Raw genomic sequence first — 26,936 nt, 5'->3', positions numbered from 1 at the left:
GCCGGGAGCCGGGCGCATAGAAGGTGGAATAGTGAATGGAGATGAGGAAGCGAATGGCGCACTTGAGCAAGACGGGGAGGAGCTTGAGTCGGCCGACGGCAGCACCAATGGCTTGACCTTTGCCCGGACGCGCCACCGCCAGACGCAGGACGAGGACCTGGCGGAGCTGCGCTCGCGGCCCAAGCCAGGCAGGCCGGCGAGCTTCGAATCGACCTCGACCCCCGATGATACCCCGTCGATCCAGGGCTCCGTCGTCTCCTCGCCCCGCAGCAGCGTCGCCTACTCGTACAACTCGCCGCGCGCAAACCGCCCCGCTCTGCAGCCCTTCGAGCGCCGCTTCTCCTCGCGCCTGTCGCCCTCGCCGCTTGCGACCCCCGCGTGGAGCCTCTCCCGCCTTTCTGTCCGCCCACTCGCGCCAGTCCTCGGTGTCCAGCCACCTGCTCTTCCAGCAGCAGCCCGACGAGGCAGACACGCCGCAGCCGCCATGGGAGGTCGTGCGCTGGACGAAGCTGAAGATCATCACGGGCCAGGTCTTCTCCGAGGTAGGGAAGCGCAACTTCGGCCGCCCGACGTGTTTGAACGTGGCTGCGTCGCTGGTCATCGGCACGTCCAAGGGCTTCATCCTGGTCTTTGACTACCAGCAGGTCTTGAAGTCCATCATTGGGCCAGGCACAAAGGGTGAGCTTTAGAATCGCATTTCTTCTTGCATGTACTGACTACCGCAGCCGTTGAGTGTGGTGCCATCACGGCCCTCGCCATCTCGGCGGACCACTCAACCATCGTGGGTGGCCACGCTACGGGCCACATCTTCACCTGGGAGTTGGCGAAACCCGCAAAGCCCTTCCTGCACATCCCTCCACTAGACCGCGCCAGCCTGGACGACAGAAAGCTTGACGGTCACGTCTCAGGCGTAGCCATCCTTCATCTCGGCTTTCTGGGCACGAGGCACACAGCGCTTGTCTCTGCGGACGACGGTGGTATGGCTTTCTCCCACTTGGCCACCCGGGGGCTCGGCGCGCTCGCAAGGAATGTCAAGATCACTCGAATTCTAGGCAGATACCCCCTCACAGCCAAGTCGCACGAGAAGCCTAGGAAACCCAGCTCCGTTCTAGCTTTTGCCCCTCTGCCCCTGGGTAACGTCGAGCAGCCGACTGATGTGATGGGTCTGACTGCACTACTCACCCCATATCTGCTCGTCATCGTATCGACGACACCCGTCGCGCAGACACAGCACAAGGCGCCACGACCGAAAGAAGTCGCGCTACACAGCGCGATGAGTGGATGTTTGGCGTGGTTCCCCGCTGTGAAGCTGAAGCATGCCACCGGCGACCCTGCGAGGGCTGTCTCCAAGGCAAAACTGGTCTACTGCTGGTCGAACGTCCTCACCATACTGGATGTCACCAGCTTTGTTGCGCCTCCTACTGAGAAAGAGAAGCCCACAGAATTGCAGTTCAAACCACGGAGTCGTTGGAAGGCCGACGAGGCTATCGTTGCGGTGCAGTGGCTGAGCAGATCGGTGCTCGGCGTGCTGACCATCAGTCAACGGCTTCTTATTCTTGAAGACACCACGCTGCGGACAACAGACTCGTTTGATCTGCTGCAGAAGCACATATATCATTCTGACCTGTTCTCACGGCAGCTGCGCCCCGTCGTGGAGCAGCATGACGAGGAAGACGCGTCTCTGCACGGCGTTGTCGCTGATGCTTTCTACATGAGCTTCAGAGCCTACAAGGGGCGGCTGTTCCTGCTCGGCTTCAATGATGTCTCTATTGGCACACTGTCAAACTGGGCAGACCGACTCCTGGCGCTCATGGAGGAGGGCGATTTCATCGCTGCGATTGGACTTGCGACCTCCTACTATGTCGGTGACGCTGACAAGCTCACTGTTGGGCTGCCAGAAGACGACAAAGCGCGACACACTCTCGTGCGAGAGAAGTTGCTTGAGATGATATCTGCATCGCTCAAGTACGCTTTTGCACAGAACGATGAGAGTGAGGACATAAAGGAAGCGCGCCTGAAGGAGCTCGCCGAGGTCTGCTTCACAGCACTCTTCAGCATGAAGGAGCTCGACTTCCTATTCGAAGACGTGTACGAGGCTTTCGAGGAAGCCTCTACTGGGAAGCCGTTCTTCGAGACATTGGAGCCTTATATCATCGACGGCGAGATAGAGGAAGTGCCGCCGGATGTGCTCAAGGATCTGATCACGTTCTACGCTTCCGTGGGTCGCGGGCCTCAAGTCGAGGAGATGATCTGTCGTCTCAGCACTGAGACGCTTGACATCAACGAAGTCACCACCATCTGTCAGCAATACATGCTGTACGACGCACTGATCCACGTCTGGACCCAGACCATCGGCGACTTCATCACCCCACTTACGAGCATCCTGGATCTTATCAAGCTGATCGACTTCAGTCTGGACGATTCCGACAACATTCTTGTCGTCTCAGCCAGGAAGATCTTCCCCTACCTGTCGTACACATTCACTGGACGCTTCTACCCCGGTGGAGCTTTCATGAACGATGAACAAGCATACAGCGCCAAGAAAGACATGTACAGGTTCCTGTTCTCTAGCAAGAACCTGCGCTGGCCTCCGAACTCGGGGCCTGAACGCCTCATCCGAAACGACAACAGCCCTGAACCGTCATTCCCATACCTACACCTCATACTCGAATTCGATGCCTCGAGCTTCATGAGCATGCTCAATGAGGCTTTTGAGGACGGCTTTCTGAACGGCGATGCTGAAAGCTCGAACGGCACCCAGACAAATGGGAAGACGCTCACGCCGACCCGTCAGTATATCGTCAACATACTGCTCGGCATCATGACCCCCGAAGAGTTCAGCGCCGAGGAGGTCATATACTTCTACATGTTCATCGCACGAAACCTGCCAAAATACCCGCAGTACATCATGCTCCCTGGAAGCTCACTCCACCAGATCCTCATCGGTCTGTGCAACTACCCAACAGAGGTCGTGAAGGAGGACTGTCAGCTGTCTGTCGAGTACTTGCTCACAATATACCACCCACCAAATCTGCAAAGCTTGGTGCCGACGTTCGAGACTGCTGGTTTCCACCGCGTGTTGAAGTCGGTTTACCGCGGTGCCCAGCAGTACGCGAAGCTGGTGGAGACGTATCTGGTAGACAGTGAGGACGAGGAGGCAGTGTTTGGCTGTATCAGCGACATACTAAGGCCTAGCAAGGGCCTGGCCAAGAAGCAGATTAGTGAGGTTAAGCGGGTCATTGTTGATCGCGCAGCGGACCTCGTCGCAGTCGATGCTGAGCAGACGGCCGTCACCCTGAAGGCATTTGCACCCGACTTACTCGAGCCTGTTCTGGGCGCTGTTGAGGACGAGCGCGACGCGCAGTACCACTATCTCAAGGCTCTTATCGAGCCCGAGCAGATCCAGACTGGTGAAGCTGCGACGATTGACGAGAGCCTGCCGTCTGGGTTCGTCGAGCAGTACGTCCAGCTCATGTGCACGTATAACAGCAGCCATGTCGCAGACTTTGTTGGCCTTCTCAAGTCTGGCGATCTGAAGCTCGATCCCGTGCTGCCTGCGTTGGAGAAGAGCGGCGTCATCGACGCGGCAGTCGTGCTGCTGGCACGCGATGGTCTGGTCAAAGATGCCATGGACCGTCTCGTCAAGCATCTCGGCACCCTCGAGACTGCACTGACTGGACTCATCGCCGCTGCGGGAGACAGCCCGGATGTCGCCAACGCCGAGGAAACCGCACAGCACTTGCTGGAGGACATCCAGAAGTACGTCAAAGTGGGAATCTGGCTGAGCCAAGGCCAGACGAAGCTCGCTCCACCGCCGGCGCCCGTCGCCAACAAGCGAAAATCCGCATACAGCGAGGTCAACGAGGAGGACCTCGACCTCCACGAATTCCTCTGGCTGGACCTGATCACCGCCGCCGTCAAGCTGCTCCAGGAAACCTCCACCGCCATCACCACCCACCCCTCCGAAACCCTCAACACCGCAACCATCACCTCGCACCTCCGCGACTCCATCCAGCAAACCTTCTCCGCCCTACTAACCTCCACCACCGCCGCCCCTCCCAAGCCCCCACCCTCTCCCTCCCACGCTCCAACAACCACCCCCCACCGCCCCCCACCCTCCAACCCTGCCTTCCCCCGCATCCTCACCGCCTTCCTAACCCGCGCCTCCGCCGACTCCCCCACCCTATCCCACCTCCGCGAATCCCTATCCCACATCTTCGCCACCTACGCCTTCGAAGCCCACATCCTCGCCGTCGCCAACAGCTTTCTCGCGAAAGAATCCTTCGCGCACGGCGCCGCGCTCGCAGCGCGCCGCGCGCAGGGCTGGCGCCCGCGGGGTCCCGGGTGCGAGGGCTGCGGTGCGCGCGCGTGGGGGCCCGGTGTGGGGAGGGGCGTGTGGGACGCTTGGGTGAAAGGCGAAGAGGGAAGGGTGAAGCGGCGCGAGGAGGAGGTGGATGAGCGGGCGGGGTGGGATCGCAGGGGCAGCTGGAAGGGGAAGGGGCGGAGTGCGAGTCAGAGTGAAGATGAGGGGGAGGGGGAGGAGAAGGAGAAAGGCGATTTGGTGGTTTTTGCGTGCAGGCATTTGTGGCATCGGAGGTGTGTGGAGAAGGAGGGCGGGGAGGGGGGGTTGAGGTGTTTGGTTTGTGTTGAGGGAGATGGGGGTGTGGGGACGTCGTGACGAGTGTGTAAGGATGGGTGGGGGGTCATACGTGGTGCGTAGATCTTTGTGGCTTAAGATAGTGTTCATCGTGTAAGGACGTACTCGAGCATATTGGGATGGGGGCGTGCAGCTGAGATGTGCTGGAACTTGGAGACTTTGCCGTACAACAATTCCAGGTCCACGGTGCGCTTACAAGACATTCTGATAATGTTGCTTGTTGGATGACTGCTCGAACGGAGGGAAGCGTGAGGTGGAGACCCTAAGCAGGAGCAGGCTCAGCCTCGCGTCAACCTGCCCCTCTTACTCACCACCCATCCTTCCTCCTCCTCACTCCACACTTCCCAAGTATCTCCATGCTCTGAACGAATAACGCATCGCGGACGGCGATCCCAGCCGCCGCCATGGCCGACCAGCAAACGCCGACCTCTTTCACCACCTTCTGCACCCAGCTCTGTGAAGGCTGCAGCCTCGTCCGCTATCTACGCACCCCCGACCCACCGCCCCCAACCATGTACGAGAAATACTGCGCACTGCCCAAAGGCGCGCACGACTACGCGTTTGAATTGTCGGATACCTGTCCGCTGTGCGCCCAGATACGCGCGCTGGTGGCAAGCGAGCCGCAGCGCGTGCGCGTGTTTCTGAGTAGTTCGCTGGCGGGGAGAGAGCAGGTAAGGTATCGCGAGAAGTGGGAAGAGGGGCGGGTGAGGTATGGAGAGGTGGAGGTGTGTGTGGATGAGGAGCGGGGGAGTGTGCAGCGCTCGTTTGGTGTGCGTGGGTGGGAGGTGCAGGGGGACGCTGCTTCTGCGGAGGGGAGGGCTGAGCGGGGAGGTGAGGTGCGGGTTCGTAAGGTAAAGACGGATGCGGTGGATTACGATATGATGCGCGGCTGGCTGGAGACTTGCGCGAGATTGCATGGGAGGGCGTGTGTGCCTGTGCAGAGTGTTGTGGTTCCTGGGTTCAAGCTGATAGATTGTCTGACAAGGGCCATTGTTGCGCCGGGTGAAGGGGGGTTTGAGTATGTTGCGCTCTCGTATGTGTGGGGTGCGCCTGATAGCAGAGATGGGAATCCGTTGACGTTTCCAAAGACGATTGAGGACAGCATGGTTGTAACGAAGGAGTTGGGGCTGCGGTATCTCTGGGTAGATCGCTATGTGAGTTTCACACCGTTTTGATGACGGACAAGATGCCAGTCTGACGTGCGCAGTGTATTGACCAGAGCAATGCAGCCGAGAAGCACACGCAGATCAACATGATGAACTACATATACGCACAAGCCTATTTCACCATCGTCGCGGGTACAGGTGACGCCTGGACAGGGCTGCCGGGTGTTAGCTCAGCGCGTCGAGCACAGCAACGGCTCATGCTGGGCGACATGGAGCTCCTCAACATGCCGTCGAAGTCCTTCCCCCGGCCGCAGCTCTCGTGGGCGACCCGCGCCTGGACCTTCCAGGAAGGCAGCATGTCGCGGCGGAAACTCGTCTTCTTGGACGAGGAAGCCATGTTTCTGTGCGAGGAGATGCACTGCCTCGAGAGCATCGTCGAGAACGCCCCGCAAACGCTTGGCCAGCAGCACAGCAATATCCCAGACTACGGGATTCGCATGTACGTCCCCCGGGTCTACAAGACCCAGTCGCGCCCCCTGCTGCGCGACGCAGAAGCCCTGCTCATGTCCTACTGCCCCCGCGCACTCAGCTACCCCTCCGACGCCGTGAACGCCTGTCTCGGCATCCTCAACGCCTGCGGCATCGCCCACTACTGGGGCGTCCCGATCGGCCCGCGCTGGGGACTTGCCTTAGAATCCGAGATGAGTCTGCGGTGGCGCAACAGCGGTCCAGCAGCCCAAGAGCGCCCGGAGTTCCCCTCGTGGTCCTGGGCGCGCTGGGCCGGCGCGAAGCACTTCTTCGTCGACGCGCGCAACGTCAGCCACGTCCGCGTCGAGCTCAGACTCGACGCCGGGGCTTGGGTCGACACGGCGCGTGGTGCTGCGCTGGCCGGGAATGTGAACCGCGTCAGCGCCTCCAGGGTCCTGCGGCTGACGGGCACGGCGGTGTCGCCGCGCTTCGTCACGCACGAGGGCTGCGTGTACGCTGCGGTGAGCACCGAGCACGGGGCTGTGCTGCGCGTCTATGTGACGTTTGACAGTGGCGCGATGCCGCTCGACGGCCTGGCGGGCGCGGTGCTGCTGTTCTGCCGCGACTTGCAGCAGTTCCAGCGTATCGATGGACAGGCGCTTGTGATTATACCTCGCGGGGAGCGTTTCGTACGCGTTGGTCTTGCTGGCGGGGCGGAGTGTGAGGACGGAGGGGGGTTGGATGAGGGGCCTGTGGTTCTTAAGGATGCTTCTCGTCGGACTGTCTATCTGGAATGACTGACGTGTGTAGTCTACAGAGTCAGTTCCGTTGATGCTGCGTAAACTCCGCCCGTGTTCAAGCATTTGGGGAGAAAGGGTATGAGCAAGTGCGTGGGGAATTCAGGACGCCCGCGTTTCATTGGAGATGGCAGTCAGCATACAGAAACCGGAATCGACGCAGCACCATCTCACGCAGCATGGATCGCCCTAACCCTCCTGACCACCTCTCTCAACGCCTCCATCTTCCGTCCCACCCTCTCACCCTCCCGAAGGACATCCTCCAGCACCACAACATCCTGCGTCGCCACCTTTCCCCCATGGTGAAACGCATTGAACTCCGCTGCGTCCATTGGCGCCGCGAACTTCCAAATCGGCTCGTTCATCTTCATCGTCGCCCAGCTCCCCAACACAAACGACAGCAGCCAACCCGCCCACCCAAACCGCGGCAGTCTGAGGATCTCCGTCTGCGCGCGCAGCATCAGCGCCCACAGCTCGCTGTTCGCGCGCAGCCGCGCAAGCGTACCGAACCCGTCAATGTTCCACGCCATGAGGTGCAGCGGCGCCAGCAGCCCGGCCCAGGAAATAATCCACGCCGGCATGCGCTGGATGCGCAGCTTGCCGTTGGCGGCGTACACGGCCTCGATCCGCTTCGTGAGCGCGGGACGTGCGTTGACAACGGCCAGCCCGACGTTCGGCGGGATGTGCGAGTACAGCAGGTCTGCCTTGGCAACGAGGTCCTTGTTCGCGGCCGCCGGGACGGAGATCTGCGGCGTGGGCTGGTGCGCGAGCATGCTAAAGGCGAGGGTGAGGCGCTCGGGCGCAACGCGCAGGGTGCGCGCATAGTGCGCGTCGATGTCGAGGCCGAGCGCGTCGTAGGCCACGAAGCTGGATGCGTTCTGGGGCTCGTTGAGGAGGTCGCCGACCGAGGAGAGCGTGGCGACGCCGCCGGGGGAGCGCGCCGTGTGCCCGTCCAAGGTGTCGAAGACGAATTCGAAGGTTTCGCCGCTCACTTCTGTCGCGGACTCGATGACGCGGTAGGAGCTGAATGTGTACAGGGCGTCGTCTTTGTAGGAGTAGAGCTGTTTTGGCGGTGCGAAGGCGGGTGTGCGGCCAGGCCGGACGAGGTAGGTGATGTCTGCGCCGGCAGAGAGAACGTAGCCCTGGGACAAGCCCACAGCGCCGCATCCGATGATGAGTACTTTTGGTTTCGCCATTGGTGTCTTGTCGCTGGTGGTGAGTAAGTGCGAAGGCAATATCTCCATCTTATATGTGCCACTTCCTCCGAGATTGGTCCGGCAGCTCGTTGCAGATGCTGACGGCCAAATCTGCACGCATCATCAACGAGCCTTGATTCATGCCGTCGCGCGCAGTGAGTCCAGAGACATGGATCTCCATATGACACCCGTTAATCCACTCCGACGTTCGTCCGGCCCTCACTGTTGATGCTGACCAAGTCAGCTCACACCACTCCTTCTCTTGACGACACTTCACAGATCCAGCTCCTCCACCTCCAAATGCGTAGTCCCCATAACCCCCGTCCCCCGCGTGCAATTAACATACTCGAACCGCGACCGCCCCTGCTCCACAACACTAACCTCATGCCACGTCCTGAACCGCCTATTATCAGGAAACGCCTTATAATGCGCCAGCGCCCCGCGCCAGATCGCCAAATGCGACCCATGCGTCTTCGCCCACGTCTCCAGATCCTCCAGATTCGCAAAGAACCCCGCGCCGCACGTCTCCTTCCTGTCATCATCGACTAGCGGGCTCTCGGTGTCTGTGTTGCGCAGGTACCGCAGCCCCATCGCGCCCGTGTCCGCGGCGTGCTCGTTCAGGTACTGCAGGCCTTTGCGCAGCGTGGGCTCCAGCTTCGTCTCGTACGCGCCGGCCTCGGCCGCGCCGCACGCCGCCCACCACTGGCCCGAGCGGATGTGCACCAGGTTAGCGTGGCTGGTGCCCGTGAGGTACTGGCCGCGCCCCACGGGGTCCTGGGGGCGCTCCGCGGCAGCCGGGCGCGGGAACAGGTCGTGCGCGGAGTCCGGGATGCGGTCGCGCGCCGCGCCCCAGTACGTCGCGAGCTCGTGTTCTGCGGCGCGGGAGCCGGGGAGCCGCGCCAGGCCGGGGAGGTAGTCGGGGCCGGCGTAGTTTGTCTCGAGGCGCGCGACGGGGGTTGCGAAGGCCTCGAGCCAGAGGCCGATGGCGGGTTGTTGTTGCTTCGGCGTGCGGGCGTGCAGGGCGCGGAGATCGAGGGCAGCCAGGGCGCTTTCGTGGGTGCGGGCGTCGGCCCAGTAGCATACCCATACGGTGGTGCCGGGGGCTTCGCGGCCGTCGAGCAGCGAGAAGGATTCGTAGCTCGCCGGCTGGTGGGCGGATAGAAGCCAGGTTCTTATGTATTCGCAGACTGTGCGCTTTGCAGCCGCGCTCGCGGGATCGTCCGAGTGCTGCTGCACCCCGATGTAGGAGGTGTACACGTGATCGACTCCATCCGGGAGAGTGAGCGTGTACCGCGGCACGGGGAGGCGGTGGTTCTTAGGTTTCCGGAGGGGATACACTCGCACAGGACACGCCATGGTTGGTTTCTTGCGGTCAGGTATGCATGGCGAGAGGATCTGTAGGCAGTGCGGGTGAGGTTGCTAGGTAGTAGATGATGTGTGTCGAGGGTCTCTACCCGATGGGGCGGGATGCGCTATTGGTGATTTGGCCTAGCGTGTGTCTTTCCGGGACCGAGGACGGCTCTATCACCACGACACGCGGATCTCGCGTGTAACAAACAGCCTTCCAATATCGAAGATAACGACACACGTGGCTGATCCGCGGGACCGGGTCGCCACCACGCTCGTCCTTCTCCCCTGCAACATGTAGACCCTGATCTGTGTGCCCAGTCCACACAAACACCAAAACATGAACACAGTGACATCCAGTACCTGCTGCTGAGTGCAAAAAAAAGTAAATTCCTAAAGGGTATATACGAGAAACCGGGGTATACGCGCTCCAACTCCGTCATGTAATCATCCCACCCGTCCTTCCAAGCTAGCGCATTCTACATCCGCGCGTGCCCGTGCCCAGCGGCCCTCCGCCTGTGCTCCCTCATGTACCGCGCCGCTTTGTTGCTCAGGCCCGCGGCAGGCGTGACCTCGGCGCCAGGCCTGACGGTCACGTACACGGTCTGATACACCGTCTTCTGCTCGCCTGCTGCGCCTGTCTTTGTTGGAGCAGCGGGCGCCGGTTCCGCGTCGGTGGGGACGATCGGCGGGGACGCGTCTTCGGGCTGGCGTGTCGGCTGTGCGGGCGGCGCGCTGGCGCTGGGGAGGTCTTGGACGGGCAGACTCATGTCGTTTGGCGGTGCGGCGGTGGGTCTGGTGGGCGCTTCGGCCGGGCGGGTGCCGTTCATGCCTGGCCACTGGAAGCCGGGCATGTCGCCGGGGCCTGCGGGCTGGGTGGGTGTTGCGGGCTTGGAGGACGCGGCCGCTGACGTCGGGGCGGTGGGTTTGCTAGAGGCGGACTTTGTCTTGGAGGGTTGCAGGGCTTCTGACGTGGGGATGCCGGCGGACGGTGTGGGCTCGGCGACCGGGGCACTGGTTTCCGCGGGCAGCTCTCCGGAAGCAGAGATTGTCGGCAAAACGTATGTGCCTTCTGAGAACGAGAGGATAGGCGCGCTTGTCGGGATCTCGCTGGGGATCGTTGCGTAGCCTGAGGAGATGGCGGGCACTGAGGCGTTGCCAGTCGGGACTGATACCGGCTCTGAGATGACAGTGCTCTCCGCAGGTGCACCAGATGGGGATGGGGCGGGAGTGTCGTTGCCGTTGTCTTGGTAGACCTTCAGCGCGTTGACTGTCCAGTATGCGTCCTTGAACGCCTCTGGGTTGTTCTGGACGTATTCGTCACAGGTGGCAGCCTTCTTTGCGCAGGACCCGGTCTCCCACACAGCGCCAGCCCAGTCACCACAGAATGCAGTGTTGAAGACGATCTGCTGCTCCTTGAACATATTCTCGATGTCGCAGCCTCCAGTGAATTTGGCCGCAGGAATACCCCAGCCGGCCGGGCTAGGAGCATCTCCAAGAACATCCTCTGGAATCGCGCCTCGTGGGAAGTACCAGACGCTGATAGCTTCGGCAGTCCATTGCGTCGCGTAGACACCGCCACCAATCGCGTTCAAACCAGTGCCGAAGCTGTCCTTGGATGGGTGCTCGATGGAACATCCGACGTTCTTGTCCTGGCCCTTGGCATTGACATCGCAGTTTGGCGTGGTGACTTCGCCGGCAAAGATGCTGGTATCGGGGCCGATCTTGCAGTTTGGCGCGGTGTGAAGAGTCATGCCGTTGTTCGTTTGTTCGTTGACGCCCTCAAGAATATCGATTTCTCCACCAGTTGGCCAGTCAGGGCCGACCATCCAAAAGCTGGACGATATGTTAGTGAAAACTTAGTAGGAGATGTGTCGGCTTACGCAGGCCAAGTACCGCAACCAGTAGGCATGTGCGCGACGTCCATGACCACCAGCCCTGCGTTGTACTTCTTCTTGCTCACCAACCTGAGGCTAGGCCTTCCTTCCGGAGTCTCATTGGTGGAGTCAACGCCCCACTCGACAGGAACAGTGGTGGATGCATTGATAAGATTCGTCTGCCTTGCTGTGGCTTCGTCGACATACTTGACGAATCCTAGTCCTTGTTAGGAAGTACTTGACCACCACATATATCAAGACGTACCATTGGTGGGATCGGGTGCTGTGAAGAAATCAAATGCGCCGTAGAAGTCAGTCATGTAGTCATCTTCCAAAGCATAGCCAGCTACGCTAAGGTCAAAAAGTGAGGCCGCAGCCAGAAGGAATGTGAATGAACGCATCGTCAAGACGCTAAAGAAGAGAGACCGAAGAGAAGACCGAAGAGAACTGCGTACTAGACGCGAGGGAAGTGAACGACGACTAGGACTGAGAACACTACCAGCAGCGCAATACCGAGGTGTGGATCTGGGGAGCACACGCCTATATACATGGCACTAAACGAGTGATCGTCCTTGGGCATCTCTCGCTTCGCCACGCGAGCGGTTGTCCACCGCCTCAACTAGTATAGTCGCGCATGTTGAGTCCAGAGTCCACTTCTAAACATGGCGCACGAATCGCAATCACCGTGAGTCAGTTGGCGGGATGCCAGAACAACCACTGAGGATCGGGAACGAGGCTGGACGGGGTTGGCGAGGCTCGACAATACCGTTGGCAGCGTTTGACCAAGACGGCATTGTTTCATAGACATTTCGCGGGCTGGACGCCAGGCGTCGATTAGTGGCGCGTGAAACAGGTACCACTGGACGATATACCGGAATCCTGGCCGATACGTGGCCAGTGCTCGACGTTCCGCTCTAGAATGATTTGCCTGAGGAGGTATTGTTTGGTGTGACAGTCACCGTTGGCTGCCGCGGACTAGACAGGTTGAAACGCGAGGTGGTTGTAGACGCTACGGAAAACGGGCTGATTGGACGAGAGGAGCCGCTGCAGAAGCGACCCGACCCACAAGCCTGAAACGGAGCTCTCTACACCAACTATTGTACCCAACATATACTTATTGTCGTTAATATCCACTCATTACGATCAGAGTGGGATATATGCGCGCATGGAAGATTCTTCTGCATGCCGACGTGGGCATGCGTTCGTGTTCCTGCATGCAGACGCGTTGCGCGACTGTGATTTTCGTGAGGTCTTCATGATGCGGCCAGCGGAGAGTGGGATTTTGGACTTAATGCATGACTGCGAACTCCGTAAGGATCATTTCCGGAATGTCGTCGGTTGGTATACGGATTCACGTTTTTACGCAGGGTGATCCCATTTATCTGCTTCATCTCGGGATTGGTGGGCTTGATGAACCATTCATGTCTCAGCACCAATTCGTCGCTCACAAAATCATCTCCAGGTACTGTAATTATGTTTTATTGTCTATCCGTCACGCGTCAAATCATTTTGGGTATTTCGTTCTCTACTGCAGCGACTCGACAACGATGGCGGAGGCACCGCCTCCACCGTTGCAGATACCAGCGCAACCGATCTTGCCCTTGTTCTCCTTGAGCACGCTGAGCAGTGTGGTCGTGATCCTGGCGCCAGAGGCACCGAGGGCGTGACCGAGAGCCACGGCACCTCCGTGGAGGTTGACCTTGTCCTCGGAGATACCAAGGATCTTCATGTTGGACAGCGCAACGACGCTGAAGGCCTCGTTGATCTCAAAAGCATCAACAGCGGAGAGTTCGACCTTGGCGTGCTTCAAAGCCTTGGGCATGGCCAGAGAAGGGGCAGTGGTGAACTTGGAGGGGTTCTGCTCAGCATCACCCCAGCCGAGAATCTTGCCAATGGGCTTCAGGCCGTGCTTCTTGACAGCGGCCTCGGAAGCGAGGACAATGGCAGCGGCGCCATCAGATAGCGGCGAGGCGTTGGCAGCGGTAACAGTTCCGTCCTTCTTGAACGAGCTGCGGAGTGTACGTGTCTTTGCCTCGTTGAACTGCGATTAATCAGCAATTGTTTAGTGAACATGCTCGTGATGAGTGAACACCAGGCCGGAAGTGGATACTCACGTTCTTAGGCTCGTCGTCAACGGAGACAGTGACTGGGGGCTTGCCTCGTCCCTGAGGGACCTCAATAGGAGCAATCTCGGCGGTGAACAAACCGGCCTCGGTGGCAGCAATAGCCTTCTTGTAGGAGCGAATGCAGTACTCGTCCTGGTCCTCGCGGGAGAAGCCGTGGTCGTCGGCGCACTCCTCACCCTGCAGACCCATGTGTTCCTTCTTGTATGCGTCGGTGAGACCATCCTTGAGCACACCGTCAACCAGCGACTGGTCACCGAACTTGGCACCAGTCCTCATGTTCGGGAGGTAGTGGGGCACATTGGACATGCTCTCAGTACCGGCAGCGACAACGATATCGGCATTGCCGGTGATGATGGTCTGCGCACCGATAATGAGCGCCTTGATCGAAGAGGCGCACACCTTGTTGATGGTGGTGGCAACGGTCGACTCGGGGAGGCCAGCGCCAATTGCACACTGGCGGGCGGGGTTCTGACCAAGGCTGCAAATCGTCAGTACGAACACTACTATTGTTGCTGAAACTTCCTTACTTTGCGGACATGACATTGCCAACAAAGACCTCCTCGACATCCTCAGGCTTCAAGCCGGCGCGGTCAACAGCAGCTATGCAGGCGTTAGACATTGACTTTTGTGGACGCTGTTTACTTTCAACACACCTTTGATAGCATGGGAACCAAGCTGAATGGCGCTCAGGCTCGCGAGAGATCCCAGGAACTGCCCAGTCGGGGAACGCACGGCGGACACGATATAAACAGGGGGAATGGAAGACATCTTGGGTGTATTGGAGGTTGTGAGTAGAGGGAAGAAGCTGTTTTTTGTGATGGGATGATAGTAAACCCCCCGATGGCGGCGGCACGTTCTGAAGCTTCGGCTTCCGTGCTAGAACTACAAGGGACACCCCTGCTGATCTTCTGCCCCACTTCCACGCTTGAGTCAAGCGAATGTTGGTATGCCAGGCACAGTAGTAGGTCTTTACCTCTAGCACTATTCATGAAGTCGAAAGGTTTGGAAATTACCTTGTGCGAATTTAAAGTGCAGGGTTAGCTTTATGATTGGCAGTAACTGTGATATGATTGGGGGAAGTGGAAGGTGCTGCGAGAACAGCCTCTGTTTACTAAACAAGATACAATAGCAAAGGGTAGGTAAATGCCCCGACTTCGGATCCTCGTGGAGAAACAACTGCGCTTCATAGCCAAGCTTACTTTTCAGTAAAGTATGGCGAATATCAGGAGAGGAGTAACTTTCAATGTGGCGGTCGTGAGTGCCTTTCTGATGGGTCGTGTTTACAGATGTACAGGGTCTCGTCTACCAGATGCAAACCATCACTTCAACTTCGTATCTTCCGTCGCCAACAAGATGAGTTTTTGAATTCATCCTTACTTGCTAATGGCGTAGCTTGTCCTAGTGCCAGAAGATACGCAAACTCACCTGTAAGGAATCGTTCGTTTGGGAACACAAGTGTTTTGAAACCTCACTTCCATATGTTGCTAGCAAGGTATCTACCTCATCACATTCGCTGTTCTCCAATACAAATAAAATTACTGCATCAAGGCACGGCCGACCAGCACTTTGCAGGGCCAATCCGTCTTTATTGCAGCCAACAAGCAGTAAAATTGCGACTGAATGACTCCATTCAAGCTCTTACACCCTCATGAAAGTGCCTGGATTTTTTCGTAGACCTCTCTTGCCTGATGCTGCATCTTACAGAGTGGCAGACTCACGGTGAAGCGTGTCGGAGAGCGGACATGGGCGCCGACAATTTCTTAGCGCGCCAAGAGATTCTCGCCATCCTCAGAATCTCTTGACGCGCAGAGCTGCATTACCGCATTCACGCGTACCGCCGCCATGGATGATCTCTACGACGAGTAAGCCTGCAATATGACTGTAAATTATTACGCGACTGACGTGGCACAGGTTTGGTAACTTTATTGGGGAGGCCGAGTCCGATGACGAAGTCCAGACAAATGGCGACGGGGCGGACGCCTATGTTCTTGACGACGACGAGCCCGAGGATGCGGAGGTGAACGATCAGCAGCTCATGGAAGTCGACGATGGCCCTTCAAACGCCGTAATCCTACACGAAGACAAGCAATACTACCCATCTGCGGCGGACGTATACGGCGACGATGTCGAGGTTCTGGTGCAGGAGGAGGATACACAGTCGCTGGCGCAACCAATTATTGCGCCAGTTGTGCAGAAGAAGTTCACAGTGCAGGAGGCAGATCTGCCGCCTGTGCACTACTCGAGAGAGCTGTTGACGGACTTGATGAACTTCCCAGATCAGATTCGAAACATTGCGATTGCCGGACACCTGCACCATGGAAAAACTGCATTCATGGATATGCTGGTGATGGAGACACATGATATCCAAGACCGTCTGGATTACAAAAAGGGCAAGAAGAGGGAGGAGCAGCTGCGATACACCGACGTACACATCCTCGAGCGCGAACGAGGCCTCTCGATCAAGGCCGCCCCGATGAGCTTGGTCCTGCAAAACACAAAGTCGAAGTCGCATCTCTTCAACGTTTTGGACACACCCGGACACGTCAATTTTGCAGACGAAGTTGCATCGTCTTTACGCCTGGTTGATGGAGTGGTGCTGGTTGTTGACGTTGTAGAAGGTGTACAGGTGAACACGGAGCAGGTCATCAAGCATGCGGTCCTGGAGGATCTTCCATTGACCTTGGTCATCAACAAGATGGATCGTTTGATTCTGGAACTAAAGCTCCCACCCAAGGATGCCTACTTCAAGATCAAGCATGTCATTGAGGAGGTTAACACAGTCATTGAGAACACGATCCCCGGAAGAGGCGAGAGCAGGCGAGTCAGCCCTGAGAAGGGCAATGTTGCATTTGCCTGCACCAGCATGCGATGGTGCTTTACTATTCAGTCTTTCGCAAAGATGTACTCAGACTTCTACCCAGGACCATCAAAGTTGCCAGGATTTGGAGTCCCAATGAAGGGTTTGGATGTCGATAAGTTTGCTTTGCGACTGTGGGGCGATATCTTCTACAACTCAGGTAGCCGAAAGTTCAGCCGAAAGGCACAAGAGGAGGGCTCACAGCGATCTTTCGTACACTGGATTCTCGAGCCAGTCTACAAGCTCTACTCTCATACGCTTAGTGAGAGCTCGGCCGACCTCAAGGACACATTGAGCGCACTCGGCATTCACCTCAAGCCCTCGGAGTACAAGACAGATGCGAAGGAGCTGATGCGCCTGGTCTGCCAGCAATACTTTGGGCCATCTTCTGGTTTTGTTGATATGGTCACCCAACACGTTCCGTCGCCAGCAGAAGGTGCGAAGAGGCTACTTCAGAGGCACTACACTGGGCCTCTGGACTCGAAGACTGCAGAGGCTATGGAAAAGTGCGACCAGGATGGGCCTCTTGTTGTACATGTGACGAAGCTTTTCAACGCCACAGATGCGAAGTCCTTTACAGCATTAGGACGAGTCATGAGCGGTATTGCCAAGTCGCCGCAATCGGTGCGTGTTCTTGGTGAGGGCTATACCATCGAGGATGAGGAAGATATGGTTGTTGCCACCATCACAGACACATGGATCGCCGAGTCGAGATACAACGTACCAGTCAGCGGTGTGCCAGCCGGAAACTGGGTGTTGCTGGGTGGTGTCGACAATTCGATTGTCAAGACGGCAACAATCGTTGCATCGAAGCTTCCCGATGACGAAGAAGCGTACATTTTCCGACCAATCCGCCACTTCTTTGAGTCCGTTTTCAAGGTAGCGGTGGAGCCAATAAACCCCTCCGAGCTGCCTAAGATGTTGGATGGTCTCCGCAAGATCAACAAGTCATACCCACTCATCACCACAAAGGTGGAAGAGTCAGGTGAGCACGTCATTCTGGGCACTGGCGAGTTGTACATGGACTGCGTTCTACACGATTTGCGACGACTGTACGCCGACATGGAGATTAAGGTTTCGGATCCGGTAACGAGATTCTGCGAGACAGTAGTCGAAATGTCTGCCATCAAGTGCTATGCCATGACGCCAAACAAAAAGAATAAGCTCACCATGATTGCTGAGCCGCTGGATCCAGGTATTGCAGAGGATATTGAGGCTGGCAAAGTTAACATCAAGGATCCTGTACGCGTGGTTGGTAAGTTTTTCGAAGAGAACTACGGTTACGATCTCCTCGCGTCGCGTAACATCTGGGCCTTCGGGCCTGACGACATGGGTGCCAACATCCTCCAAAACGACACACTGCCCTCAGAAGTCGACACAAAAACTCTCCGCACTGTCCGCGACACATTACGGCAGGGATTCAGTTGGGCGACGCGTGAAGGCCCGCTGTGCGAGGAGCCCATTCGCAACACCAAGTTCCGCATTACAGACGTCGAGCTGGCATCAGAAGCTATCTTCCGCGGAGGTGGTCAGATCATCCCCACCAGCCGCCGAGCTTGCTACTCGAGTTTCCTCATGGCGAGCCCGAGGTTGATGGAGCCGGTTTACGCCTGCAGCATGACTGGTCCCGCTGATACGAAGAGCAGTTTGTACACAGTGCTTGCCAGGAGGAGAGGACACGTGCTGCAGGACGGGCCGATTGCTGGTACACCGCTGTATAACGTGAGGGGACTCATCCCGGTCATCGATTCTTTTGGCTTCGAGACCGATTTGAGGGTAAACGACACTATCACTGATACCTTAATTCATGCTGACACAACAAAGATCCATACACAGGGCCAAGTCTCGCTCTCCCTTGTCTTCGACCGCTGGTCCATTGTGCCCGGCGATCCTCTTGACAAGGAGATCCAGCTGCGACCCCTCGAGCCCGCGACCGCACAAGCACTCGCCAGAGACTTCGTGCTCAAGACAAGAAGGAGGAAGGGTCTGGCTGAAGACGTGACTATCAGCAAGTTCCTGGAGCCAGAGCTGTTCAGGAGCTTGAAAGAGAGCGGCGTGCTGGACGGTTGAGGCGGATACTGTATGATATAAAAGTGGCGTTAGCGGCGCAGCGACAACTCGTGAAGCGTGAGTGTCAAAAGCATGAGCTCGACTGAATTATACCCTTTCAAGACAGAATTGGTGTTTCTGTACTGCGACGCTATGTGGATTGCGTGCATGTACCACACAGCAACATTCTATTGATCAAATACAGTGTTTGCGGAAGTATTCAAGGTCTGGTACGCCACTAGAGAACGACCATGGTGTTCGGAGGACTGCAGGGAAATGCAGTCTCAAGACGCTCGACTGGTCACTAACTCCACATACTGATCCACCACACTTACCACCTGCTCCTCAAACCCAATAAACTCCCATCCAAGCAGCTTCTCTGTCTCTGACACATCAAACCTCATTGGTCTACTCGGCGCTGTCCCAGCAAGCGAAAACACCCCATCAGCCACCTCCTTCGCATACCGTCGCCGCACCACCTCCTTCGCCGCATCCCACACCGTCCCCTCCAATCCCCCAGACGAACACAGCAGTCTGCGATTCCCTGACATCGCCGGATTCAACGCATCGACATGCGCGCGCGCCACATCATGCAGATGTACCGACGCCCCTAGCGTGGGCATCTCAGACTTCGCGCCGATCAGCGGCCCGATGACGATGCCGTTCGTACCCGTCTCGAGATCCCGAGCCGCGGTGCTCAGCTCGTTGCGCCCAATCACCATGCTGGGCAGGATGCTGACGATGTCGAAGTGCGGCTGCTCGCGCGCGACGAAGGCCTCGGAGGCCGCGAGGGCGTGGGTTTTGGATGCGGCGTAAGCGGCGATGGGGGAGGTGAAGGGGCTGTCCAGAGGAGGAGGGGGGAGGACGTCGTTTTCTGAGGGGGTTAGTGAGAGACTCTCAGAAGGAGGAGGGCAGGGTACCGGTGAAGACGCGGGTGCGGTCGTCGGAGGTGATGTACTCCATTGTCAGCAGTGTTGCGATGGACGACGTGATGACGACTCGTCTGACCGAAGGCACTTTTGCCGCGGCCGTGAGGACGTTGGTTGTGGCGAGGATGGCGGGGTCGATTACATCGCGCCTGTAGTCTTCCGTCTGGGTGACTGTAGTTAGTCGCCGTCTCGTAGCCTCGCAGCACACACAACTCACGGCCATTGGAAGCGGCGATGCTACGTGGAGCACGCCATCGACTCCATCTAGAACTCCGTCGAATGCGCCCTCCTTGAGCAAGTCTTCCACGACCACAAACTGTAGGTCTGCTTCGCGTGACTTGATGGACTCAGTGCGGCGGATCTGGGCTTCCTGCTCTGATCTGCGGATGACGGCGCGGACACTGTAGTTGCGGGACAGTGCTTCAACGAGGACGCGAAAGCCTACGTGGCCCGAGACGCCGGTAATCTGAGAAGCGGTGGGTCAGCCGTGAATCGGCGCGTTTTTACAATGTCTGAGCCAAGGGGATTCTTACGAGGACGAGTTCTTTGGTCATCTTGAAAGTGCAGGTAGGATCGTTCACGCGATGAGTTATGATACATGGCCAAGGCCGGCTGCTTTCTCTGAAGTATGTTGAACATCTTCCATAAAACGAATAGTGATCATGACCGACCTCTCCGGCTACAGCTAAAGTCCGTTCTCCTTTTCGCTCGCGTACAGTAATCTTCTATGAATACATCATACAACATACGAGACGGTTGAGCTAGAACGACGCTAACCATGTCTGGTTGAAAATCGGTAGGTTTCTTGATGAGTAAACAACAGACCCACGATCGGGAAGACCCACTGCTTAGCAATTTGATGTCTAAATCCGTGGTGCCGTTACACTTGCTTCGCACCACTGAAAGCCGGTTTCGGAGTTAAGGTTGATGGATTCTGACGCAGGAAGCATCACATACTTCAAGGTTTCGAGATATAAGCAACTCTTTAAATACCACCATTCTGCGGTCAAATCAGAACAACAGTGTTTGGTGGCTAATGATCCCACCCGGACCAGAGTATATGTATTCTACTAAAATTGCTGATGGTTCACACTCATGATATGGGAGGTCCATCTATTCTGGCAAACACTGGTGTGCTTTGCTAACAGAGTCGAAGACTGCTCTGTTACGTTGGACGGTGCGATATCACTTTCTGAGAGGCCATAGAGGACGGATAGCGGAGTGGATGTGCTAGTGCAGGGCTGCGAGTACTCTATTGCAGAGTTTGCTTCATGTGAGCAGAGAGCTATGTATAGATATTGCAACATTTAGGGAGGGGATGAAGTCATATTGTATAGCAACTCGGAATCAAGCTTGTAGTGTCGCTGATACATGTGGTGTTATTACTATCACGAAGTCAGAGCTGCACGGGCAATAATTATGCCCTTCTCCAGTGAAAGCCATACACACTACCCTACATTACTTAGCGCGCAGAACCACTTCAGGAAACTCCTTACCGCCGTCTAAGAGACGCCCAGATTCTCCCTTTAGCACACGATCAAGGAACGCTGTGATATACGACACCGTAAGGTTCATCATCCTCGCCCCCTCAATCGTACCCAGCAACTGGCCAACTTCCTCCGGCAAATGTCCCTGCAAGCCCAGTACTTCCGTGATAAGCGGAAAGTCGGAGAAACTATAGTGCGCAGTGTGTTTCACCTCGAACTCCCTCTTCCACCCGGCCAGTTTGGGCCAGGTCGCCTTCCACGTGTGATCGGTCTCTTGCGTCTTATTCTCGTGGCCCATGAGCATGAACGGTTGCTTGAGGCCAGACGAAATGACGGGCTCGAACAGCGAGCCGTCAAGGTTGATGCCGCCGCGGATAGACGGGATTGCGAGCATTGCGGCGGCGGCAGCGGCGCCTCCGAAGGAGTGGCCAATCACGGCTGTCTTGCGAAGAGACGGCGCGCATGCACGGCTGTATCCCGGTAGGATTGCGTTTGCGAAGGTCTGGTTCTGGAGTTGTTGATAGACATAGGTGATGTCTGCCACGCGGGCAGAGAGCGCGAGGTCGAGGGCATCGTCGCTGATGTCGACTCCCTGGACGATGTTGCCTCCCGGAAATTCGACTACGTCGGAATCGTAGGAGTGGTCCAGCGAGACCACAAGATAGCCGGCCGCGGCCACCGATTGCAGCATGCCGCTGTACAGCAGACGTGAAGTACCAAGGGCGCCGGAGAATATCACGAGCGGGAACGAGTTTCTCTTGGTTGATCGGTTTGTGATGGACTTGCAAGTCTCGAGTTGCAAAGCGGAGAACGACCCATTTGGCAGGCCATAGGCGGCGAACTTCTCGTCTTCGAATGCCGCAGTCGCTGGCGGCATATACGCTTCGACTTTCTTGTTGCGACAGTTGGCAACAGGTGCGAAGGTGGAGACCATGATTCTGCGAGGACCTCCATCTTTCGCAAAAGGATCAACGCGCCCAGTGTCGGTCAGTGCTGCAGTCGAAATACCGACATCGAAACGGTGGGGTCCGATGATAGGAACCACACTGGAAGAGACTGCGGGCAATGCTAAGAGCGCGAGGAAAGAGAGATTAAAGAAGCTGCGATCTGTCATCGTGATTACGAGGAAGTTGTTCTGCGGTGATGAAGGAGAGTGAAGAGTAGCTGACAAGCTGTTGCGTTAAGGAAGGACAGTTGCGATTCCATCTTTATACGCCATGCTACAGGACTATGTGTATGGAGATTTCCACCACAACTTCGCAACGTTCTTTCATGTCCCAAAACATCTTGGAGGTTTGTATCCATGGTGGATCTCCGTGTCATGGGTGGTAGTCCAAGTCACCACGACTACTCTAGGCCCAACGCGGTTTAGGCGCGCTTTTGTTCTGCCACATCTGGTTTAGTCTATCCCCACTCCGCCTTCCAAACTTACCCATCTTCCATCCCATCATTAACACGATGTCGTGTATCGACCCGGATCTGCCTTGCATGAGAAGTTCTCAGCCTTATGCTTACTCATAACGCCGCACGTCGGCCGGATCGAGCGAACTCACGCAGTAATACTTCCCCTTTCCCCTTAGTCTCCTGCCACACACACCTCGAGAGCATACACGCGTAGCGAGGCTTCTCACGAACCGCGTACTACGGCTTGGACGATGACGCAAGCCATTGGACCATTTGATGGACGTAAGATGCGAAGGAAGCGATGCGACCGTTGCACGGAACGCCGAATTAAGGTATGACTAACGCACGGTTTTCCACTATCGTCGATTGACCAACTTCATCAGTGTGTTGGCGGAGACCCTTGTCAAAATTGCAGTAGGACCAATCGTACATGTCTGAGAACGGCAAGGCGAGAACCTACGGCTCTAGTCTTCGTTCACGCAACGCAAACAAAATATTCGAGAAGCATCTGTGTTCAACACAAGGGATCTGGTGTTGCGCTACCTCTACAGATCCCTCCTATGCGGAGCAATGTCTACCTGACATACTTCTTCACATCGTTCTTGTCGCAGAATGCATTCACCAGCAGGTCTCCGCAATTCCGAACCTCGCTTTCATCACTCGTCCACTGCTCTTCCGAGCTCCATGATGCTATCAATGCGATATCCGCACTTCACATCACTCAGCATACAGATGATATGTCAGCCACGGGCGACTATCCTGCCGCACTCCATGCATATTCCCGCTCGGTCAAGTGCCTCCAGGCTAAGATTGCGTCGAGAACGATCGTGCGCGACCCCTCAGCATTGTGGACGACGTTGCTACTAGGGGTGTTTGAAGTGCGTATCCACTCAGCTAAACCCAAGAAAATGAGGCTGCAATCACTGACCACAAACAGCTGATGCGGGACCCCACCGGCACAAACTGGCTCGCGCACTTCCTGCACGGCACGAGTACAATGCTGTGTCTGCAAGGCCCTAGCATGCTTCTACAATCGACCCCGGAGAGCGAACACCACCAAGCCTTCTTCATCAGTGCGCGGATCTTCGAGATCTCGCGCGCCCTGATCTACACCGAACCCACCTTCCTCGCCACACCGGAGTGGAGTGCCGCGGTCGAGGTGTACTGGCTGCAGAACCCGACGGCCTGGACACCCAAGGAGTCGTTGTTCGACATCCTACCGCAGTTCGTAGACCTGGCTATACGGACGCTCGAATTCATCACCAATGAAGGCGATGCACCGCAGCACGAGCAGGACTCCACTGCCATGTCGTTGGCCCAAAATGGCATTTTTCTGGAATCGATTCTTCTGAATTGGCACTCGGATTCCTCGTCCTGGCTATCAAGTGCCACTAGTGCCGGCGAGTCGAGCGCAGAAGCCAGCATGGCGCGGTTGTACTACTACACCATTTCCATCTACCTCGACGGCATCTTCTCGTACCACGCACCTTTCACCGGACCGTCCGCACCGGCCTGTCCCACGCTATACGACGCTGTAGTCGAGAGCTATGTTGACAGTATTCTCGCGTTGAGCCAGGAATTGCTGGCCCAAGGGTGCGCAGGCATCCTTTTGTTCTTCCCGCTGCGAGTCGCTGGTGCCCGGGCTCGAGATTCTGTGGGTCGTGTGGAAATCCTACGCCTATTGGGCTTGGTATCGACGAGAGGTTTTACCGTTGCTCAGTCGTTTGTGGATGATCTCAGCGAGCTGTGGGGCATACGGTGAATGGGCTATCTGAACCGGCACTACAACCCACGCACAAGTCGTGAAACGGGGCGCACGTCTCCACACCGCCACACCGATGATAGAAGCGAAGATTGTGAGGGCGGTACGTACCCGTTCGCGTTCTGAGAATTTCGTTTTTACATGTTTACGTTCACGTTTAAGAGTCTATGTTTACGGCTACCGGACATGTTCGTCGATATTTGCATTTGCAGAAGAGTCTGCAGTCCATTGACGGCCTGTGTCAGGGTCATGTTGAGCAAGGGTGCGGGTGATGTTAAGCAAGGGGTGCGCGTTTTAAGCTAGCGCAACAATGGGGATCTGATCCAGTCTGAACACCAAGATCGATGTTCCCCTAAACATGCGCCCAGCCATTCTCGGCAAGGACTTGCATTTCATTGATGAGACAGACCTGACCATGCTCCTCATGCTCCTTACTCATCGCTCTCCATTTGCTGACTCTTCTCCGCATCCTCCACTCTTTCAAACAAGGTGAAGTGGCCCATCTGCGGATGCGGTTTTCCCATAGAGCTTTGGAGATTTGCCAAGAAGATAGCAGTGGTGTTTGGGGATGGACGGCATTGTATGCCTCGCCGCTGTAGCCCACCAGCACCCGTGGATTTACATATGTCTCTTTCTGATTCCGGAGAGGATTGTCTACGTGGATCAAGCAACACTCGGAGGCCTCGAGGTGAGATTCTGCAAGAGAATCCGGAATGCCCCGGAAGCTTAATTGATATGGAGCAGTGAACGGTTCGGCAGGCATTGCAACTGAGGAGAATAACGTGTTAGTCGGTGACTGCAGATCGAACGGAGGCGATGCGAAGAACGAATAGTATACAGAACTTACCCATACCGTTCCAGCAGCTTGCAACGGGCACAGGACGGTTGGCCAACATAGCTCGCCGTGATTGCTTTGCCCGAAAATAGGGCCAGGTTTGCATGAGCATCTCGTGGCCTTCAGCATCCCGTAGCGCAAACGTGTCATAGACCTTTGAAGGATGATTAAAGTCTAACGAGCAGGCAGCCGCATAATCGCCACCATTGGTGTCTAGTAACTGTAGTACGTCGTTGGTCTATGCCTTCGTTAGTCTTTTGAGACCCCCCGAACAGGCGCCAACTATCGATAGCTTACATCGAATACCACATCGTTTAGGAACAGAACTTTGTCGAATCTCTCCCCCTGTAAAACCAGCTGCCTCAAAGGCTCAAGGGCTAGATTACGAAGTCGAGACAAGTATGGTATCCGCCGAAGTTCTTTCCTCCCTCGGGGTGTATCGACCCAGCCCTGGCCTCGAGTCGACACAGATATCTCGTCCAGATGAGTAGTGGGTGACAAAGTTATGTTCCGCCTGATGCCGTGTGCCTCCAGAGCCAGATCAAGCTCCTGTAACGCGCCTTTACTGTCATCCCAACTACCGCTTTCATACACTGTGATAAAGACATTGTCTCGTCCTAGGGCATTCGCTAATGCTACCACTGCATCGTTCCAGTGACTTCGCAAGATTTTTTCATTGTTCCAGTGCAAACTGGCGATATATACGCGCTCGGGTCGGAGAGCTGCATCGTCGATCGTAGGGTTCGAAAGGCAATGTAGTATCTGGGCGATTTCGCAGACGTGAAATAGAAGGAATGCAAGGACGCACGCTTGCTTGACCGAACCGCGATGGAGCATCCGAGCGAAGCGCACCAGTGCAGCCATTGAAAGCGAGAAGAAGCATACTGATGCGTTTCCCAAGAGGAGAGGGAAGATGAACGCGTAGTGGGCTCATCGCCAACAAGTTCTTTGTCGCCAACAAGTTCTTTGTTCGAACGCCCCTCCCCCCTTGCTTTGCCGCCCTTGCAGTCTACGCGTCAACCTTGCGTCTGTGTTACCACACTTCAGATCAACACTGAATTAGCCCTACGTGTTAAGAGCTAACGTTCTGTGTAGATTCTATGGGTGTTTGTCGATATGTGCTGACCACCCGGTACAGTATACTGTCACAGTCACGAGTGTGGTACCCACGCACCCCAACTGGCTAGATAGCTTAGAATGCGTCGCGGCTGGGGACGCCCACACATAGCGACTACAGATGCCTACAACCTCAAGAAGACTAGACTAGTTACACTAGTAGACTTCGCTTTTTCCCTTCACGCTCACACACCCTTGTTACACTACCTACTTCAAACCCGTGCATTGCAGCCAAATTTTGATGTATTCTTTGACCCTAACCTGTTAAACCTTACCCTAACCCTAACTAACCCTAAGAGTAGAGTGTGAAGGATAGGTCTGGCAGAGGTTTAGTGGTTCTTACTGCGACGCCAGTTTTTGCTTAGATACTAGCGCTTCTAGATCAGGAGTGTGGGCCTCTGCAGACACAAAGTGTGGGTGTCCCTCGCTACGAGGTATAGGATGCGTGGGTAGCATATAGGGGAGAGCTAGACTCTATATACAATAGTAATGCAGGGCACCTATAACAGGTACAAAGACTAGACTTCTCTATACCCACGGTCCTACAGTATTGCTCTACTAGGTTCCTACCTAGGTAGCCACTTACAGATGTCACGGAACAGTTACAACATCTTTAACCTTCAGCTAGATAGAGACAAGAAGAGGTTTGCTACTCGCCTGTCTACAGAGACCTAGAAGATGCCTAGCACCTTCACGCAAGACATCACAGGTATGCAGAACGCTCTCCAACAGCAGGGCGTCCCATACAAAGTACCGAACTACCTGGTGCGGTCTACAAACTTCAGCAAGCACCCTATCAGGTAGCCAGGGAACGGTACATCAACCGCCGACCAGCCCGCCGCCCACTGCATCTCTTAGCTCTACTTGCTGCGGGATCCAGACTGTACTATATAAAGTACTTATCTGCCAACAAGCCCTTCATC

General features: G+C 56.3%; 11 protein-coding genes across 11 annotated transcripts; 4 read left to right on the top strand and 7 right to left on the bottom strand.

Annotated features, from left to right (window-relative positions):
- Positions 1-135: 135 nt before the first annotated feature.
- On the top strand, positions 136-4,869 carry C7974DRAFT_451024 (Golgi CORVET complex core vacuolar protein 8-domain-containing protein). The gene is made up of 2 exons (XM_046145768.1): positions 136-678; positions 726-4,869. The coding sequence occupies exons 1-2, from the start codon at positions 225-227 to the stop codon at positions 4,676-4,678; spliced, it is 4,407 nt and encodes a 1,468-aa protein (XP_045999096.1). The 5' UTR covers positions 136-224; the 3' UTR covers positions 4,679-4,869.
- A 59-nt stretch (positions 4,870-4,928) lies between these two features.
- C7974DRAFT_149463 (heterokaryon incompatibility protein-domain-containing protein) lies at positions 4,929-7,113 on the top strand. The gene is made up of 2 exons (XM_046135750.1): positions 4,929-5,811; positions 5,865-7,113. Exons 1-2 carry the CDS (start codon positions 5,062-5,064, stop codon positions 7,026-7,028), a joined length of 1,914 nt encoding a protein of 637 aa, XP_045999095.1. The 5' UTR covers positions 4,929-5,061; the 3' UTR covers positions 7,029-7,113.
- An 85-nt stretch (positions 7,114-7,198) lies between these two features.
- C7974DRAFT_374500 (uncharacterized protein) lies at positions 7,199-8,224 on the bottom strand (the record flags this gene model as incomplete). Its single annotated transcript, XM_046140153.1, has 1 exon — positions 7,199-8,224. One exon carries the CDS (start codon positions 8,222-8,224, stop codon positions 7,199-7,201), a length of 1,026 nt encoding a protein of 341 aa, XP_045999094.1.
- Positions 8,225-8,323: 99 nt separating this feature from the next.
- Positions 8,324-9,654, bottom strand: C7974DRAFT_451008 (heme-containing dehydratase protein). The gene has a single exon (XM_046145767.1). It carries the CDS (start codon positions 9,578-9,580, stop codon positions 8,498-8,500), a length of 1,083 nt encoding a protein of 360 aa, XP_045999093.1. The 5' UTR covers positions 9,581-9,654; the 3' UTR covers positions 8,324-8,497.
- Positions 9,655-9,701: 47 nt separating this feature from the next.
- Positions 9,702-11,958, bottom strand: C7974DRAFT_149379 (concanavalin A-like lectin/glucanase domain-containing protein). The gene is made up of 3 exons (XM_046135747.1): positions 11,714-11,958; positions 11,455-11,665; positions 9,702-11,407 (listed from the first exon to the last, which is right to left on the bottom strand). The coding sequence occupies exons 1-3, from the start codon at positions 11,847-11,849 to the stop codon at positions 10,051-10,053; spliced, it is 1,704 nt and encodes a 567-aa protein (XP_045999092.1). The 5' UTR covers positions 11,850-11,958; the 3' UTR covers positions 9,702-10,050.
- A 949-nt stretch (positions 11,959-12,907) lies between these two features.
- C7974DRAFT_390417 (acetyl-CoA C-acetyltransferase-like protein) lies at positions 12,908-14,389 on the bottom strand. Its single transcript, XM_046141464.1, has 3 exons — positions 14,228-14,389; positions 13,563-14,174; positions 12,908-13,489 (listed from the first exon to the last, which is right to left on the bottom strand). The coding sequence occupies exons 2-3, from the start codon at positions 14,139-14,141 to the stop codon at positions 12,974-12,976; spliced, it is 1,095 nt and encodes a 364-aa protein (XP_045999091.1). The 5' UTR covers positions 14,142-14,174; positions 14,228-14,389; the 3' UTR covers positions 12,908-12,973.
- A 902-nt stretch (positions 14,390-15,291) lies between these two features.
- C7974DRAFT_149387 (P-loop containing nucleoside triphosphate hydrolase protein) lies at positions 15,292-18,633 on the top strand. The gene is made up of 3 exons (XM_046135748.1): positions 15,292-15,436; positions 15,486-18,207; positions 18,256-18,633. Exons 1-3 carry the CDS (start codon positions 15,417-15,419, stop codon positions 18,499-18,501), a joined length of 2,988 nt encoding a protein of 995 aa, XP_045999090.1. The 5' UTR covers positions 15,292-15,416; the 3' UTR covers positions 18,502-18,633.
- A 131-nt stretch (positions 18,634-18,764) lies between these two features.
- Positions 18,765-20,066, bottom strand: C7974DRAFT_462263 (uncharacterized protein; the record flags this gene model as incomplete). The annotated part of the gene is made up of 4 exons (XM_046146194.1): positions 19,943-20,066; positions 19,627-19,875; positions 19,439-19,572; positions 18,765-19,320 (listed from the first exon to the last, which is right to left on the bottom strand). Exons 1-4 carry the CDS (start codon positions 19,961-19,963, stop codon positions 18,765-18,767), a joined length of 960 nt encoding a protein of 319 aa, XP_045999089.1. The 5' UTR covers positions 19,964-20,066.
- Positions 20,067-20,709: 643 nt separating this feature from the next.
- C7974DRAFT_332574 (Alpha/Beta hydrolase protein) lies at positions 20,710-22,194 on the bottom strand. The gene has a single exon (XM_046139119.1). It carries the CDS (start codon positions 22,008-22,010, stop codon positions 20,868-20,870), a length of 1,143 nt encoding a protein of 380 aa, XP_045999088.1. The 5' UTR covers positions 22,011-22,194; the 3' UTR covers positions 20,710-20,867.
- Positions 22,195-22,385: 191 nt separating this feature from the next.
- Positions 22,386-24,238, top strand: C7974DRAFT_149363 (uncharacterized protein). The gene is made up of 3 exons (XM_046135745.1): positions 22,386-22,632; positions 22,684-23,178; positions 23,238-24,238. The coding sequence occupies exons 1-3, from the start codon at positions 22,552-22,554 to the stop codon at positions 24,060-24,062; spliced, it is 1,401 nt and encodes a 466-aa protein (XP_045999087.1). The 5' UTR covers positions 22,386-22,551; the 3' UTR covers positions 24,063-24,238.
- Positions 24,239-25,783, bottom strand: C7974DRAFT_149366 (cryptococcal mannosyltransferase 1-domain-containing protein). The gene is made up of 3 exons (XM_046135746.1): positions 25,195-25,783; positions 24,910-25,135; positions 24,239-24,830 (listed from the first exon to the last, which is right to left on the bottom strand). The coding sequence occupies exons 1-3, from the start codon at positions 25,759-25,761 to the stop codon at positions 24,415-24,417; spliced, it is 1,209 nt and encodes a 402-aa protein (XP_045999086.1). The 5' UTR covers positions 25,762-25,783; the 3' UTR covers positions 24,239-24,414.
- Positions 25,784-26,936: the final 1,153 nt, after the last annotated feature.

Source organism: Boeremia exigua (assembly GCF_020726555.1).
Source record: "Boeremia exigua strain MPI-SDFR-AT-0100 chromosome Unknown C7974scaffold_4, whole genome shotgun sequence".
Classification (NCBI taxonomy): domain Eukaryota; kingdom Fungi; phylum Ascomycota; class Dothideomycetes; order Pleosporales; family Didymellaceae; genus Boeremia; species Boeremia exigua.
The sequence above is the reverse complement of the archived record's forward strand: the minus strand, read 5'-3'. Positions and strand labels throughout refer to the sequence as shown.

Coding starts and splice junctions, on each gene's coding strand:
- C7974DRAFT_332574 (XM_046139119.1), bottom strand. CDS start 22,010: ATGACAGATCGCAGCTTCTTTAATCTCTCTTTCCTCGCGCTCTTAGCA.
- C7974DRAFT_451024 (XM_046145768.1), top strand. CDS start 225: ATGATACCCCGTCGATCCAGGGCTCCGTCGTCTCCTCGCCCCGCAGCA. Junction 679..725: donor CATTGGGCCAGGCACAAAGG/GTGAGCTTTAGA, acceptor TGACTACCGCAG/CCGTTGAGTGTGGTGCCATC.
- C7974DRAFT_149363 (XM_046135745.1), top strand. CDS start 22,552: ATGACGCAAGCCATTGGACCATTTGATGGACGTAAGATGCGAAGGAAG. Junction 22,633..22,683: donor GCACGGAACGCCGAATTAAG/GTATGACTAACG, acceptor CAACTTCATCAG/TGTGTTGGCGGAGACCCTTG. Junction 23,179..23,237: donor TGCTACTAGGGGTGTTTGAA/GTGCGTATCCAC, acceptor GACCACAAACAG/CTGATGCGGGACCCCACCGG.
- C7974DRAFT_149366 (XM_046135746.1), bottom strand. CDS start 25,761: ATGGCTGCACTGGTGCGCTTCGCTCGGATGCTCCATCGCGGTTCGGTC. Junction 25,136..25,194: donor TAAACGATGTGGTATTCGAT/GTAAGCTATCGA, acceptor ACGAAGGCATAG/ACCAACGACGTACTACAGTT. Junction 24,831..24,909: donor AAGCTGCTGGAACGGTATGG/GTAAGTTCTGTA, acceptor TATTCTCCTCAG/TTGCAATGCCTGCCGAACCG.
- C7974DRAFT_451008 (XM_046145767.1), bottom strand. CDS start 9,580: ATGGCGTGTCCTGTGCGAGTGTATCCCCTCCGGAAACCTAAGAACCAC.
- C7974DRAFT_149463 (XM_046135750.1), top strand. CDS start 5,062: ATGGCCGACCAGCAAACGCCGACCTCTTTCACCACCTTCTGCACCCAG. Junction 5,812..5,864: donor ATCTCTGGGTAGATCGCTAT/GTGAGTTTCACA, acceptor TGACGTGCGCAG/TGTATTGACCAGAGCAATGC.
- C7974DRAFT_149387 (XM_046135748.1), top strand. CDS start 15,417: ATGGATGATCTCTACGACGA. Junction 15,437..15,485: donor ATGGATGATCTCTACGACGA/GTAAGCCTGCAA, acceptor GACGTGGCACAG/GTTTGGTAACTTTATTGGGG. Junction 18,208..18,255: donor GCTTCGAGACCGATTTGAGG/GTAAACGACACT, acceptor GACACAACAAAG/ATCCATACACAGGGCCAAGT.
- C7974DRAFT_390417 (XM_046141464.1), bottom strand. CDS start 14,141: ATGTCGAGGAGGTCTTTGTTGGCAATGTCATGTCCGCAAAGTAAGGAA. Junction 13,490..13,562: donor TTGACGACGAGCCTAAGAAC/GTGAGTATCCAC, acceptor GATTAATCGCAG/TTCAACGAGGCAAAGACACG.
- C7974DRAFT_149379 (XM_046135747.1), bottom strand. CDS start 11,849: ATGCGTTCATTCACATTCCTTCTGGCTGCGGCCTCACTTTTTGACCTT. Junction 11,666..11,713: donor AGCACCCGATCCCACCAATG/GTACGTCTTGAT, acceptor AACAAGGACTAG/GATTCGTCAAGTATGTCGAC. Junction 11,408..11,454: donor GGTTGCGGTACTTGGCCTGC/GTAAGCCGACAC, acceptor CATATCGTCCAG/CTTTTGGATGGTCGGCCCTG.